This window comes from Mycena indigotica, assembly GCF_014461135.1.
Source record: "Mycena indigotica strain 171206Taipei chromosome Unknown Mind.scaff0003, whole genome shotgun sequence".
In the NCBI taxonomy this organism is placed as follows: domain Eukaryota; kingdom Fungi; phylum Basidiomycota; class Agaricomycetes; order Agaricales; family Mycenaceae; genus Mycena; species Mycena indigotica.
The window spans coordinates 1,767,112-1,782,476 of NW_023503002.1; the positions used below are offsets into that span (position 1 = coordinate 1,767,112).

A 15,365-nucleotide genomic window follows, 5' to 3' on the forward strand; every position below is an offset into this window, starting at 1 on the left:
GATAAATAAGTAGTAGCGGCATATTCTACACGGAAAGTTAGCTGTTCCTCAATCTTCGTCTTCAAACCGTAGGATTTGGGCATCTTCGTCGATAGGTAAGTTCCTATAACCTCGTCTGCTGGGGAATCGGGTTTGGAAACGGGATGTCGTCCACTCCCATGCAATGCCTGCGAGGCCAATGAGGAACCAGGGGACTGATGCCACCGTGTCAATAACACCACCGGATCTGCGCGCAAAGTTAGATCCATCACCAGGGAGGCGAATGTTGCTGGGTGCTTGTCAGTCAAGTTGTTCGCAGTGGATGGAATGGATAACGCACCCGCGAGCAAGCCCGCTGGTTTGGTAGTAGTAATAGGCGACCAAAGCAACAAAACAGACGGGAATCAATAGCACAATAAACCAAAAGAAGCCACTATGGCCCTTGAATCCGGGGCATTGGTGACGTTGACCACGGTCAGGTCTGTCTCCGCCATCGCATGTCGAGTAAGATATTTTGCGGTAAGGAGTCCGCTCGTACCAGTATTCCTCCCCATTGCGACATGAATCGTCAGGCGGTAACGGCGACATGCCTGGCGAAAGCACGCATTCATCTGCATCGTTCTTCTGGTAGTTGAACTCGCATTCAAAGTCGGCTTTCGCGCAAAGGCAGTTCCGCTGAATACGATCCAGAGCTTTGGGCTGGTCACCGACTACGCAACTGACATCGCGCACTCTTCGATGATAGAGAGTCTGCGCAGCTCTTGTCAACTATGAAACATCAAGAGGAGCACACAACAAACCTGTCTGCCAAAAAGACACTCTTCTTGCCGTCCCTCGCTGGGACTCCAGAGCTCAAAGTCATCTTGACCAGGATTGTCAATGCTAATTGAACCTGCCGGGACGCTGCGAGTCAGATGGGCTCGGTTCAAATAGAAAAAACTCACATTTCTTTGACGTCAGAGCAGTGAAGTCGATATAGACAACAGTCGAGCTCGATTGGTGCGGCATCTTGCCCATAAGGATGAATCGGCGACTTGTGTCTTGTGGAACAGTCACAATTGATGTAACGCGCATCGATTCTTCAGTGAACTGGTATTCGTGCCAGCTGAGGCCTTCGTCTGTGCTGTATAAGATTCGATCCGTGGGTTGTTCATCATTCGCCATAACGAGAATCGAGCCAGAGTCTCCGAACTCCCACAAATGCGCGTCCTTATGGACTTCTTCCCAACTGAAACCACCATCCCGACTGAGAAAAGTGTCGCTCTGATCATATGGGGCAAGCGCCTCGCCAACGTTACCGACTGCCATGATGAGTCCAACCACAGAGGGACTGCTGTAAGTCGCTCGAGGATCGGTGCGTTCAGTATATCCATGAATTTGTAAGCCGCATTTGGTGCTGGTGCATTGATACTCTTTGCCATGTGAGTCCAGCTTGGGAGGATTCAGGGGTTTCCAGGTGCCACCTGAGATTCGACTTGATTTGACATCGCTGTGAGAGGACGGGGGACAAACTCACCATCGTTGTGAGTGATTCTTGATTGAAGCTGCTTCCGGCCGGTTAGAATGGCTTCCTGAGGGTTGGCCACGACGTTGATAAGGGCTATTCCATCTAATCCAATTATCTTCTCAAAGTCCACGAAGCCGCGTTCGTCTCTGTTGACATTTTCGACAGACAGTCCAAAGTACGTTCCATTGGAGTTTGACTTGAGAATATTGCCCCAATGCAGATGAGGCGCGTCGGACATGGTCATCAGGAGGAAAAGCGAGCCAGTGTTCGATTCGAGGATGGTATAAGCCTAGGAGAGATGAGAAAAGGCACGCATAACGATGAAATATAGCACGTGGGTTTCAGGGTGCATGCTTGGTGGGAACATTCCTGTTGCGAACCTGACACCATCGAGAGAGATTTGTAGATCCAGCGATTTTTTCTTCGGTAAGAGCTCGGCGACAACAAGGAACTCGGAGAACTTGGCAAATCCGACCACTTGGTCGAAAAGCTTCTTTTTATTCCGGAAGTAATTTGAGCCTGCTACAAGACCCAGTGGATTGTCGGATTGGAAGAAACGCTGAGAGCCCGATTTTTTATTATACGACTCGCATAGAATTTCAGTTGGGTCGGCATCAAGTTTGTGATCCTTGGCCCAAGCACAATTGATGACATAATTGTCGACATAGTACCAAGTTCGTCCATGGTCACGGGAATATTGGGCCTCAGCATGGCAATTTTGTGCCAGCGCTCCGTCGCAGTCGCGATTACCAGTCCATATAATTTTATCGGCATCTGGGTGGAACCGCAAGACCTGGGCTCGGAAAGTATTTGGCGGCGTTGGTGCCGTATAGGGATTCCAAGTTCGCCCACTGTCCGTCGTAGCGTAGAACTTGGAAGAAGCGGTTATCAGGTATGCCCTGTCGTTGCTGTACTTGTGATGATAAAACGCAACAAACTGTTCGGTGGGAAACTTGGCCTCCCAGGTATAGCCCTCGTTACTTGACTGCCACATAGTACCATCTTCCAGTCGAACGAGGATGGTCTTAAAAAAGCATCAGTTATTGATGCTTAGCCGCTGAAGAAGTGTACCGTGGAGTCCTTGAAGTATGCATGTTGTGCAATGGAACTAGGGAATTGGTTCTGAGGGGACGGTGAACAAATCTATGGAAAAACCAGAGTAAAAAAGTACCGTCTTGTGTGTGACAGCTCCTTCAGCGGGCTGCGCTGTTAGTTAGGATGAGTAGTGAGAACTAGCAAGGGAAAGAATCAAACCAACCATCTGAGCACGGCTTGGATATTTTTTGATCTTTTATAGTGCCGCCAGTGCAAGTGTTTCCAGGAACTTTGCGATACCCGGAAGAACCCTCGTATTGTTGATCTGGTGTCCGGCAAGAACCGGCTGGCGGGATTTCAAGCCCAGCTGGAACACATTTGGCACCATCTCGGATGAAGTTGTAGTCACTTGGCGACAGTCAGTGTTTGTCTTCACGAGAGACAACAGCAAAAGTACCATTCATAGTCGGCATCTGTGCATGAGCAGTTGTCTTCGTGCTCCACAGGGTCACGGAATTTTTCGCCGACGAAGCACTCAACATCAGCTTTTCGTCGTTTGTACCATTGCTAGAACAAGAATCAGATAAGCATCAATATACAAGAAAAGTCAACCTTATGTCCCATAATGCACTCACTAGCTGACGCGCGGGCATACCATTTCTCGAAGTCATTCTCTTGGCATTTACTATGACGGGTACCGTCAAAGTCAAGCTGTATGAGAACCAAACGACCAATGTCTTTGGTTTGATCTTTGCGAGCGACCTGGCCAAGAAGCAGAAATTTCTGAGAGGTCGAATCAGGTAAAGTTAATAAGGCACGAGCTCGGAGTTGAATGCCGAATTTATAGGTGTGCCTACAATGATTAACGCAGGCTTGAGGTGTTCGAGCACAGCTTACCATTTTTTACCCATGTTTAGCGAATACCGCACTTCATCTACTCCGTCCTCGTCATTTACGACAACCAGAATGCTCCCAGAATCGCCAAATTCGTACTTGTGTGCGTCTTGCCTAATCATGCTCCAGGTCAATCCGGCATCAGTGCTCAGGAAGGTATCACACTCCTCATAGGGTAGGAGTGTGCGACCGATGCTCCCAACACCCATAACATAACCCGGAGCAGGCGATGAGAAGATGCGTCCAAAGTTGTGTGGTGTGGTGACGGAATGGAGATGCAACGAGCAGTCTTCGATATTATCAGTGTTACAACCCACACGTTGACCAGAGCTGTCTTTAGAGGGAGCGCGAATTGGTTGCCATGTACTGCCGTCGTCGAAAGTGATGAGGGAGCGAAGGAGTTTGGGTTCATTACGTCCTTCAACATCATTGGCGTTGGAAACGACATTAGCTATGCCTATCCCCTCAACACCATAGATGCGTTCATAATCGACAAAGCCCAACTCGTTCCGATTCGTATCCTTCAAGCTTTCCACGAAAAAAGTCCCATTCGAGTTACTGACAAAAAGCGTGCCAATACTGCTCATATCTTGCAGCACGACATCGACAGCGAGGGAATGCGTTGTTGACTCGACAAGGGTGTAAGCATTTTCGCGCAGTCGAGATGACGAGCCATGGGGAAACAGAGCCTTGGCCCAAGTTTTGGTGTCGATCGTGACATAGAGCAGCATTTCCCCTTTGCCACTGGGTGAGAGATCCTTGAGAGCTACGACTGCATATTTCGATACGATCGCAAAGGCGACAACCCCATTCGCTCGTTTGCCAATCCCAAGATCTTCGACCTTCTTGTCTTTAACGAAGAAGTCTGTACTCGAGTAAAGGCGGGAGGAGGAGAGGGCATGGCCCATGTTGGTCGTCTTCGTGTCAAACGCGACGCAATACACCAAGTCTGAGTGGGCTTCATGTTTGAAGTCGGCACTGCTATGAGCAAATTGGCACCTGGAGGTCTCGGAAAGCATTAACTTGGCTTCGGAACCGAAAGCATCGTGGGTTATATAGGTCTGTTCTCCTGGTTATGTATTGTTGGAAGCACATCGCGAACCGCATACCTCGTCGTGGCAAATTGACATCCAGCCACTCTTTTCACAAGCAGTGCCTTGGAAGAGGATGGAGCCGTATTTTTTGGGGTCAGAGTGAAAAGAAAGCGGTCGTTGAATCATAGCTGGAGCAATAGGAACCGTGAAGCTACGCCAGCTTTTGCCCCGGTCTTCTGTTCGATAATGGGTTTTCGTACGCGTCAGCACAAAAGCCTAGAGAGTTGAGGACGAATGGTTCAATTCACAGGAATTCAAGGCTCACGTAGCTGTTGTCGAAAGGGTGCTCAATAACCATTACCGCTTCTCCCTTTGGAATGTCTTCTGCACGATGCCAGCTTTTGCCTTCGTCGTCGGAAACATATACGTTCCCTTCCACAGAGTCGTGGTAAATGATCGACTTGAGCAACGATGAGATTCCCAACAGAGAAAGAGCAATGAGCATACAGTCGTGTCATCAAAGTAGAAGAGCCGGGCTGGAAGATTTTCGAATGAAGTAACCGAATGGGTTGGGCTTTGGGCAGCGGCGAGGAAGCCGCAAAAAGAGGCGAAGATGAAGGCGTAAAGGTATAGGCGCATGGCGCGAAGGGACCACGTCACGTCCAGCTAGTACGCCCAAGTCAACGTGAAGCGATAAATTGGAGTTGTTGTTGTGACAGTGGGTAACACTCTTCACTCTCATTCAGCCTCGATGCCATTGTGCGGTAATTCTAGTCGGAGCACACCTTTCAGCCGGGGCAAGCCTGTTAGTTCCTCTTCCCTTATAAATGCCAGCTTTGTCATTTTGATAACTGGTTTTATAGTTGCAGCGCAAAGTTGTTGGTTCGTCGCATGCTATGGTTGTCAAATCATCGACCTGACAAACGCGCAAGTCTGTGGTGACGGAGCTTGTGGTACGCCATAACTTGCGCCTCTTGCGCGTCGCTCGTTGATCCTTATGGCAGTAATTCTCTAGGAAAAACATCTCTTCTGAACGTTTTTACCCGAGGTTCACCACTTGTCCAACCGTTCCGCCGTCATTGACTAGTTCAAGGCTTCTTCAGCCAGGTTTAGTGCGGCAGATCGAACCGTCATTTCCTGCGTTCAATTTTGCCAGTGAACCCACCGTCTTCGAGAATTACGTGCATGATATTTTTGTTGACGAACAACAAGTCGAATTGAGCTTATGGGACACTGCTGGTGGGCGTCATGATCAAACTCCTTCCTCTCCTTATATCGTGGTCAGGGCAAGAAGAATTCGACCGTTTAAGATCTCTGTCCTATGCGGAAACGCATGTGGTCATGATATGTTTCTCGGCATGGGTTCACTAGCTATCGTCAAGTTAACTGTAACACAATACACAGGTCGACAACCCAGTATCCTTGGAGAACGTAGAGTCCAAGGTGCGACCGTTAAACTCCCTTCTAAATTTGAAGCTGAGGAACGAGTTTCAGTGGCTTGATGAAATTTTGGAGTACTGTCCTGGGGTTAAGGTAAGTGTTGACCTTGTATTTTCTGTTGGCCTGTAATATGTGTCTGCAGTTGGTGCTCGTAGGTTGGTTATCTGACATGTCCTGCATACTACTTCTCACTTGCTTATCAGCACTCAAGTGTGATCTGCGCGATGATTCTTCTGTCAAAGATCGATTACAGCGTCATGGAGCGCACTCAGTCCAATATGAAGAAGGACTCGCGGTTGCAAGACGAATACGAGCTTCACGTTATCTGGGTACCCCTCCATTTTTCCTGCCTAGTCCACAATTAATTCCTCTCTCAGAGTGCAGCTCAAAGCACAATCGTGGGGTATCTGAGGTGTTTTACGAAGCGGCTCGAGTCTCGTTAGCAACGCGACCGAAAGCGTCAGGCGAAGGATGCACGGTCATGTGATCAGGAACACGTTCGTTTCACATTTTACAGCGATTAATTGGGACATTTGCTTTCACATTGTATTATTCCTATTGCATTCATCATCCTCCTTGTACCACTTTTGGGCGACTCAATCGCGACGCCTTTCGATTACCTCGGATGTTCGCATTCTATCCAGGACTCTGGGGTTGATGGATGACCACTTATAACCAGTCCTCGGGTTACTATTATTATTAGCTAGAACTAACCAGATTGCTCATACTTACTTGTGATGGAAAATTTGGGCTATATTCCTCCTCCATCCCAGGTCATAGGGACGTTCTTGAGGAAGCAGAGAAACGACCTTGTGTTGACGTGGGTCACAGACTAGGCGTTGGGTCAAGTCGGAACGTGACCGCAGAGAATCCAAGGTGGTTATTCCATAAAGGATGTTGTGTAGAGTCCACGCAGCCAGGATTGAGCAAAATAAAGCGAAGATGAACCCGAATATGGCAAGCGTCAGGACGCGCAAACTTGGACATCCAACGAGAGGTAGATCGCAAGTTTCCTCTTTCTTGAGCAGATAGACACCTAGTGCGGCTCCGTAAACCCAGCGTCCCAACGGACCTCCAAAGAAAATCCATGAACCATACCAATCCCACCATATCGACCTGGACCACGTGTTTTTCTGAGAAAGATCAAGTCCGCGTCTGATTGAGGTGGTCAGGATTGTGCGTATGGGAAAGACTGCGATCGAGTATGTAAAAGGCACGATGAGGAGAAGAGCGAGAAAGCTGTCGAGTCTATCGAGCGTAACGCAGTTGCCAACCTTTTTGGGGAGGATTGAGCAAGGTTGAACAAGTTCATAAGCCGCACCCACCCAAGGACAGTGGTGATCGAATTGTAGACGACAGACATCACAGGTTGAGCAGTGGTGAGTGCGTGGAGGCTTCCACGCGTCATTACACTTGAGGCAAGTCGCCAGGGCACCAGCGCTGTCAGTGCATTCGTAGGGCTCCTTCAATTCATCGATATTCGGGAATGGATAGAGCGCCACGTTATGCGTCTTACGACCGACGGCTAGAGAGACGTAGAGTCGGCCCATAAACAGTATTGAACTCGGGACAACAGCCAGATAGAGCCCTAACTGCCGCGGTTAACGTTCAGGGAAGGAAGTAGTCTCAAACGGGAATCTACCTCCAAGCACTCTGCGACGCTGGTGCACTATCAACCAATTGCCTAGAGCATTCCTGAGATTGGGATGTCTACCGAAAGTATTTTACGCACATGCAATCTCAACGGTAGTCAAGTACAGGCTGGAGCTACCATGTCTGTTACTTTATAGATCGGCAACTCGAAAGTAGAGGTGCAAACAGAATAAGCGTCGCCACTCCAAGCTGAAGGCCCGTTTCGAGTCGACGGTTCTGCATAAGGGAGAAAATGTATTACGGCACGAGTCTTACGTCTACGAAGGTCTATCTAAAAAATCTACATTCAAATCAAGCCATTAAGCCACGACGCGTTCTGCGTCGACTGCGACACAATTTTGGGGGCGGGCGGTTGAGTATGAACCGTGTAGTCGGACAAAATCCAATCGAAGTCGGCCAATGGGGGTGGAGCTAAGAGGACAATTAATCACTAGCCGAATGAAGAAATTAATAACGGTTTACCTGGCTTCACGTTGCTCATCCTTAACGAATTTTGCAGCATCCCGGACACAATCAGACGTCGCAATGCGGGACCGTCAAGCGACTATCGAGAAGAGTCAGTGTCAACTACGCATTGTCATGCGAAGTAGATACTTGGGGTTGGGGCTTGACGAATGGTGGGGGCGGTGACGCAGATTTTTTCCAAGTGCCTAGTGGTCCAGAGGCTTTGCCAAGGAATGCTAGAACATCGCCCTTGGTGAGCATTCCTCGGACACCTGTACCTGTGATCTCAGAAGGCTTGGAGATGTTGTATTCTACTAGCAAACGGTGCACGGATGGAAATAGAGGTTGAGAGTGATTGCCAGTAGAAGAAGGATGGAGGCGAGGTACAGGCGACTCTGAGTTGGGGGGCGACTGTTGCTTTGGCTTGACCGACGAATCTTCTGTTGGAGGCTGCAGATTTGAAATGTCGTCGCCTGATTCTGCCAGAAGCGCTATGACTTGACCCACGACGACGTTTTTTGAGCCAGCGGGGACAATGGTCAATCCCATCACACCGTCGTCCTGAGCCTCAACATCTATTGTAGCTTTGTCCGTTTCCTGCAGAAAGTCAGTCTGAAGAAATGACTGACAAAAGCTGGACAGTACAATCTCGAGTAACACATCCCCCGCCACGAACGCGTCTCCTGCTTTCTTTTTCCATGAGGCAATCCCACCCTCAGTCATTGTGGGAGACATGGCGGGCATTTCAAGACGAGTAATTGCCTTTCGAGCAGGCGAGCAGTGGAATGCCCGAGACGCAGGTCGATACCAACTTGCCATAGCGTTACGTACACGCGGACCCGTGACATTGTTACATAAGGCATTTGTTACAATCCAACTACCCCTTGTTCCCTGTAATACGAGACCTCAACTGCAACTCACGCGCATGATTTGCTTGTATGCCCTTCATCGCTTTGGCCATGATCTGTGCCCACAAATAAGGCTGATTACTGCCCCCAGGGAGAGCGCTGCGAATATGATGTCATCAACAATAGTTCGGCACTCGGAGCGAGAACTCACTTCCAGTATTCCCAACCTGCAACGCCGCCGAATGCAAAGTGCTGCTTTGAGGCGAGGTCGGTGACGGATTGAACTACTTGATCAATGTCGACGAATCCATAAGAATCTTCAGGATTAGTCACTGTGATAGATGCTTTAGGTCTCAAGAGTATACGGAAGGGTTCCTACCCGTGGTGGCAACCAGACGACTTGGATCGAGCCCTCGACCATAATTGACAATCTCTAGGTATTGGTCATCGGGGAAGAACTACCAACATGAGAGACGAGAACGAAAAGACGATTACCGCAAACATACCGTCCCAAATCCCTAGTCGAATATTCGCAAGTGGCGATTATGTAATAGACCATCGACGCACCGAATAGAATTGTGCATTATACCTGAGAAGAGGTTTGAATTAAGCAACGCAGAATCTCGCTCTGGGACTTGCCATGATATGAGATGGCCTGCTTTCTTCTCGAGCTCGATGTAATCGAACCCAGAGAGATTTCCGCCCTGTTCTAATGCACTAGCAACAGGTGCCAGTGTAATGATGAATTCGGGGCCAAAATCACGTCTCAGTTGCTTGATCAGGCGAATGATATCGTCGAGGAGAACGCCTTCTTCGACATCAAGGTCGACCCCATCCAACTTGTACCTTTTCGAGTTTCAAAAAAAAAGCAAGCGCAAATGACGAACACCCCCACCGCCGAATGTAGTTCCGCAGAACCTGAAAGTTGAGAATTGAGAAGTTGAACTCGCTGACACACACGCACCGGATAGTAAGTTGGAAAAAGCGTCTGATTCAAGCACGGCACGTAGGATCCCGGAGCAGCGCCCCCGACCATGCCTAAACATATACTCAGTCAAGTTATTAGCCGAATAAAATAAAATAATGCAAACCAATTATCTTTATGCCAGTCTTCTGAAGGATCGCAATGTCTTTCCACATTTGATCGAAGAATGGGGCTTCAGGCACATAGTCGTTCAAGTGAACGGATACATCCGCAAAGTTGATATGAAAAGCAGCAAGCAACAAGCTACAGCAGGTCACGGTGTTCAATGATCCTCATAGGTCACGTGTCACTTACTGGCTGATGACACCAATGAGTGGCAGAGGCGTCACGTAGTGTCCGAAAGGCGAATTGGGTGGGAGTGTTCTGCGTTGTGTGGGCAAGCTTATCACAGTATGGTCGTTACTCACGGATCGTACTGAGTCTGGTAGTACACCAAAACTCGATGACCGCTCGATATAGTTTCCAACACAGTGGAATTCATGACGAGCACAGGAAAACAGCCAACGCAACAGGGCCTTTTAAAAGTCCTGCTGGAAGAGGAAGCGTCTTGGCAGGGCCGGAAGCAACTATTTGGCTTAAAGTCAGCTCCGGGGTAACACCTCAAAAATTCCGCCATTAAGTGATATTTAATGGAGAAATCTATTAGCAGACCAGCATTATTATATATTGCATGTAGGGAAAAATAAAAAATACAGTGCTTAACAAATCATCGTGTGGGGAATGCCGAGGACATAGGTGAGACTTGAGCATGACTTCCATCGTCCACCGAGGTGAGCGGGGGTACACTCGTACTGGGGGTTGCGGGCCCAGTTGAAACCTTGCCAATAAACCAGGACTACGGAAAAATGTAAGGCGTCACAGACTTGAGCCACGGAACTTACAGGTACCCAGCCGCGATCCCCGCCTTCTTCTTTGACGGCCTAACAAGGTCATGAGTTTTGTTTGACCCCGAGATTTTGAAAGGAATGCCAACATATGACCAATGGTTATATCGCTTGAAAACACGCAGAGCGTCGTCCTTGACCAGGTCGAGCTCTTCTTCGCCCTTTTTCTTGTAGTCCATAAGAGCAATACCAGGGAAACTGGTTGAGATGATGCTCAAGGGCAATATGGGAGTTTTCGCTACTATTGGTGAGTCTGGAGGAGATGCAGAGCTTGACCCGTTGGTCTTAGCAGCGGCAGTGGCTTCTGCTATGGCGGAGGCCACAGGAACATTCGTTTCCAGAAGACAGCCTGCAGGAACCCAGCCTTGTTTAGCTACGTCCGTATCGACAACTCCTGAACCAGTCGGGTCGCGTTGAACCACCCACCAACCCCTTGCGCGGGAAAGAATAATGAAGGTATCGCCACTGAAATCAACATCAGTCACAGAGTCAAGTTGCGAAAGTTGAGGCTTGCACGACAACATCAAACTCGTCTTCCTGCTCAGCCATGTACGGATAAATAGCAACCGCGTATGACACGCCAGATGCGGACAATGGTGGCATTTCTCGGAGAGTAGACTCGGTTGAATCACCACGTTTCAAAGTCTCGTTCGCGGTAGAAACAACGGAAGACAGTATGTCATCACCGCTGGCCCCTCGTTCGACTGAGGGGGACATGATTCCCATTTCAGCCCAACCAGGCGCTGGGCTAACAGCCGTGGCGATACCAGGGCCGGCGCTGGCGGCCAAATCTACCTCCAACTTGGGAGGTCTATGTGGTTGGCGGTTCGAGGTTGAAGGGGTCTTGGGGTTATGACCGAGGGTCGCACTAGTATTAATGGATCCATTGGTCATTACGGATGAAGCCTTGCGCGCAGCGTGTTTCTGTTGGGCGACAGCGATTGGAGAGCGGATGTCTTTAATGTGCTTCAGCATAAACACAGGATTTTTCCTTGCATCCTTGAGTTTTTGGAAGAGGAGAAGAGGCTTTTCGTCGTAGCTTAGGCATCGCTCAATCCGGTTCCCTGGCTTACGATGAGATGGAAAGAATTCTTGATGTGACACACCAACCAGTGGAACCGTAACATATGAACATTGCATAATTCTCCCAGTTATCGTTGTTGATGCGATACTTCTTGAGAGCGGCCGGCAGGACTTTCCAAGTTGGGTCCTCTAGACTAACTTTAAAGCTCTTGCTACCCATAAGCGTATCTGAACTGTCTGTCCTCGCAGTCTTTGGCGCTACAGTGGTGGCGCTGAGGTTTGGAGAATCCGTCGGCTGCCGTGATTTTTCAGGGGGAGTGACGGACGAAGAATGGGTACTCCGATAGGAGAGGTCGTGCTCAAGCTGCTGGGGGGATGGGTGGGGAGAGTCTATGTCTGCTTTCGTTGGAGACTTGGAGGGACGAACAAATTGCTCCCATTTAAAGGAAGGCTGTCGCCGTAGACCTTGAAGATCATCGCGGGTTTGGGAGGCACGTTGGGCGTTGACATCTTCAGACAGCATCTGGAGGGTCGCGTTCAAGCGGCGATTCTCTTCCTCTAGTTGATCCAGACGATTAGCTGGGACCAGTTAGACAGCAAAACGTATTAAACAACAATATACCTTGTTCCTTGATCATGGAGTAAAGCCTGTCTATGGACAAGCCTTCTGCTTTTTCAGAAGCTTCGGCTGGACAAATATGAGCGGTTGAACAGTTGGTAGTCATTCTCACACTAACAGGGTGGGACCCAGTCGTCTAGCTCAATGGGAACGTTGTGAGCGAGCTTGAGTAGATAAATGGCCTTCAAGATAGCCAGTCGTTGACCGATTGTAGAGACACCAACGGCCTTCAAAGATTCGGCATTCAGCATACACAGGACTTCACCAGTGATACTGTGCTCTATAGGGATGGTTAGATGAACAAACAGCACGAGTCAAAGAGACTCAGCGTGCCTTTGATTTGCTGCTCATACTGAGCGAAACCGATTGACGAAAGCCAAGCATGTACATCTTCCTCTAACCATTCGTGAACGTTATCAGCCTCCATTCTCACGTTAAAACAACAGTCCGCCCGGTCTTGGACCGGCGACTATATAGAGGGTTTCGCAATGAGGTAACGTAGAACACGGTAGTTGAGAGCAAAAGCAGTCGTGAGCTTAGTGAGTGACAGTCACAAACCCCTCCCTGGCATGGAAGATCCATGGGCTAATGCATGGAACACAGCTGCTGACGACGAGCAAGATATCTCAGTACCCTCATGGGACACTACACCAGCCTGGTCTGACAGCTCTCTCTGGGCCACTGCGACCGATAAATCAGCCTGGCAATCAACTTACGATGATATTCCACTCACGAGATCGGACAGTCCCAATATACCAGAGCCATTAGCTGAGGAGACAATTACCAGCGCCCAGCTAGAGCAAGAGCCTCAACCAGCTCAATCACATCCTTCTAGCCCGGATGCATTCGGAACATTTGAGACCGGTTTGTCAGAACATACCTCTACAGTATCGGCTGTATGGGCCCCGGCTGACTCCGAAACTGCTTGGGGTGGTACATGGGGGGCGACTGAAGAGATTGAAGACGAGCTGCCAACGGATGAGTGGGAAGCAGCCAAACAACGGAAGGAAAAGCAAGATCAACATGTGGTGTGTATCCTTGGAAGCACTTTCTTTTGAGTTATTAAGGCTTTCAGCCCCCAGAACTGCTCGCCTCAATTCTTAGCCAAGTAGCGGTGCTTTATCCTGCACCAGAAGCAACGCATCTGGATCCCAATGACTATCGTACTGGCCGCAAGAATGGGCTGGATTTGATCATGTTCGTACGAATGACTTAGATTGTCTTCTCGGTGTTGACTGTCAAGAAGAAATACGACTCTTGTCTCCCCGGGTCTTACCCTAGTACCCATCCCTCCATTTTCCAAGTCAGCCATTGCCAAAGGCACAACGGATGCCCTTCGACTTTCTCGCAATGCTACATTCATTCGGCACAGTCCCCTGGGTCATTATAGTGCAACCAAAGGGTCCACAGCATGGGAAGCCTCTGTTAAAAACCGACCAGAGGTTTTGGGTGAACCGGATCTATTGCCACCTGGGTGGCGCATTGTCGATTCCAAGTTGAAGGTCGAGACCGTTGTAGTGGACAAGAAAAAACACGGAGGGTTGCTTTCATTCTTCGGTCGTCGTTCTGGCACCCCGCCCATCATTCCGAATGGAGATTTTGTCTCTCAGCGTTCTGCTTCACCCGTATCCGTCTCTTCTCCTCGCGCCAGTTCAGAGAGCAGCATGAAATCGCCCACCAATGCTTCAATGACCGCCGCGAGTCCAACAACTTCTCCCAACCAGGAAATAGAAACCAAAAATGACCAAGACTTGACACCAGCATCGTCGACTATCTCACGTTTCCTGGGACGTTTTGGTCGTAAGAATGGATCTACAGGATCAAAAGACCTCTCTTTGTCCGTAGACGACGTCGACTTCTTGGCCGATATTGATGGTGCTGGCCCGCTGGCTTCTGGATTCGCTCCCATCGCTGATTTTTCTATATCAACCGACTTACTGGACGACCCAATACCATTACCAGCTAAATTAGCCCCACCCCCGCCCCCCGTTATTGCGACACTTGACATTGTTTCCAATCAACCGAAACTCGTGATCAGGCCAAACCTCGACGGCTTGCAATCATCTAGTACTGTCCACCCATTGGACCCACCATCAGTTGACTTCATAGCGCCAGCTGTGAGATCTGTCTTGCCCGCGGACGAGATCGACTTTTCAGCCTGGCACTTTGATGACGAAATGTCGGATGTCTCGACGACGCCTGCCCTGTTGTCACAGACGAATAGGCAACCGTTGAACACTCGAGCTGTTACAGCCAACCATGCCCCCTTGAGGAAAGCACCCACTGCAATCATGTCTTCAGGCTCTACAAAATCCCCAGTATCCATTCCCAAGTTGCATTCCTTTTTTCCACCTCCACCTGGTTCTAGCTTATCTCCACCAATGGAGAAAGCAAGAACACTGTCCAATTTGCTTGACGACGACTTCTCCGGATTCAGTGACCGCCAAACGGACTTGTCGTCTTCAACTTCTTCTCAGCGCACATTACTAGGATCTTCTGCTGGAGATGGCAATCTTGATGCTTTTGACGACTTTAATGAATTCATGGAGGCATCCCCGAGCGAGCCAACTACTTTGCGGACACCCTCACCCCCGAGACCCCCGGCTAAACCGCCTCGTTCTTTGCCCGCGCCGCTCAGCCTCGTGGATCCCGATGACACACCGCTAGCTTTGATGCAGGCTCACCAACGAACAAAAAGTCTTGTAGATAGTGCTGCTGCGTCTTCCGGTATTCGTTGGCCAGCCCCCGCTTCGCCCGTGCCAGAACTATTGCCTCCCCCCGATACAACTTCACCATCGACAATGCAAAGTCAGCAGGCTGCGTTTCTCAATCGCACGATGGATAAAAAGCTCACCCCGTTGCCCGTTCGCATGACATCCCAGCCAGTCTTGCCGTTTCAGCCCCCACTGCTATCTACTGCATCAAGCAAGTCGACTGGTGGTCTTTCGGCTCAAGATTTATCCTTTTTCGAAGGGTTATAACCTGGCATCACCAACTATATTGTACTGGTAATACTAGTT

General features: G+C 49.4%; 6 protein-coding genes across 6 annotated transcripts; 2 read left to right on the forward strand and 4 right to left on the reverse strand.

The window, feature by feature from the left end:
• Positions 1-48: 48 nt before the first annotated feature.
• Positions 49-5,115, reverse strand: MIND_00327800 (Sortilin; the record flags this gene model as incomplete). The annotated part of the gene is made up of 15 exons (XM_037360133.1): positions 49-268; positions 320-729; positions 780-871; positions 924-1,442; positions 1,496-1,775; positions 1,821-2,510; positions 2,558-2,608; positions 2,658-2,692; positions 2,745-2,929; positions 2,979-3,088; positions 3,134-3,374; positions 3,419-4,476; positions 4,525-4,725; positions 4,775-4,909; positions 4,957-5,115. The coding sequence occupies 15 exons, from the start codon at positions 5,113-5,115 to the stop codon at positions 49-51; spliced, it is 4,386 nt and encodes a 1,461-aa protein (XP_037223018.1).
• An 85-nt stretch (positions 5,116-5,200) lies between these two features.
• On the forward strand, positions 5,201-6,376 carry MIND_00327900 (GTP-binding protein Rho3; the record flags this gene model as incomplete). The annotated part of the gene is made up of 11 exons (XM_037360134.1): positions 5,201-5,254; positions 5,313-5,331; positions 5,382-5,402; positions 5,465-5,497; positions 5,543-5,561; positions 5,606-5,688; positions 5,735-5,811; positions 5,854-5,892; positions 5,944-5,982; positions 6,032-6,044; positions 6,093-6,376. The coding sequence occupies 11 exons, from the start codon at positions 5,201-5,203 to the stop codon at positions 6,374-6,376; spliced, it is 681 nt and encodes a 226-aa protein (XP_037223019.1).
• Positions 6,377-6,485: 109 nt separating this feature from the next.
• Positions 6,486-7,764, reverse strand: MIND_00328000 (Palmitoyltransferase; the record flags this gene model as incomplete). The annotated part of the gene is made up of 5 exons (XM_037360135.1): positions 6,486-6,579; positions 6,622-7,477; positions 7,532-7,573; positions 7,622-7,656; positions 7,709-7,764. The coding sequence occupies 5 exons, from the start codon at positions 7,762-7,764 to the stop codon at positions 6,486-6,488; spliced, it is 1,083 nt and encodes a 360-aa protein (XP_037223020.1).
• A 64-nt stretch (positions 7,765-7,828) lies between these two features.
• Positions 7,829-10,300, reverse strand: MIND_00328100 (S5A-REDUCTASE domain-containing protein; the record flags this gene model as incomplete). Its single annotated transcript, XM_037360136.1, has 13 exons — positions 7,829-7,953; positions 8,005-8,086; positions 8,137-8,583; positions 8,632-8,863; positions 9,046-9,166; positions 9,214-9,292; positions 9,337-9,352; positions 9,402-9,680; positions 9,730-9,752; positions 9,799-9,872; positions 9,926-10,062; positions 10,114-10,182; positions 10,227-10,300. 13 exons carry the CDS (start codon positions 10,298-10,300, stop codon positions 7,829-7,831), a joined length of 1,758 nt encoding a protein of 585 aa, XP_037223021.1.
• Positions 10,301-10,525: 225 nt separating this feature from the next.
• MIND_00328200 (uncharacterized protein) lies at positions 10,526-12,772 on the reverse strand (the record flags this gene model as incomplete). The annotated part of the gene is made up of 8 exons (XM_037360137.1): positions 10,526-10,654; positions 10,701-10,739; positions 10,793-11,168; positions 11,218-11,767; positions 11,814-12,305; positions 12,349-12,414; positions 12,464-12,625; positions 12,679-12,772. 8 exons carry the CDS (start codon positions 12,770-12,772, stop codon positions 10,526-10,528), a joined length of 1,908 nt encoding a protein of 635 aa, XP_037223022.1.
• Positions 12,773-12,914: 142 nt separating this feature from the next.
• On the forward strand, positions 12,915-15,326 carry MIND_00328300 (uncharacterized protein; the record flags this gene model as incomplete). Its single annotated transcript, XM_037360138.1, has 3 exons — positions 12,915-13,373; positions 13,421-13,542; positions 13,592-15,326. 3 exons carry the CDS (start codon positions 12,915-12,917, stop codon positions 15,324-15,326), a joined length of 2,316 nt encoding a protein of 771 aa, XP_037223023.1.
• Between the last annotated feature and the right edge of the window lie 39 nt (positions 15,327-15,365).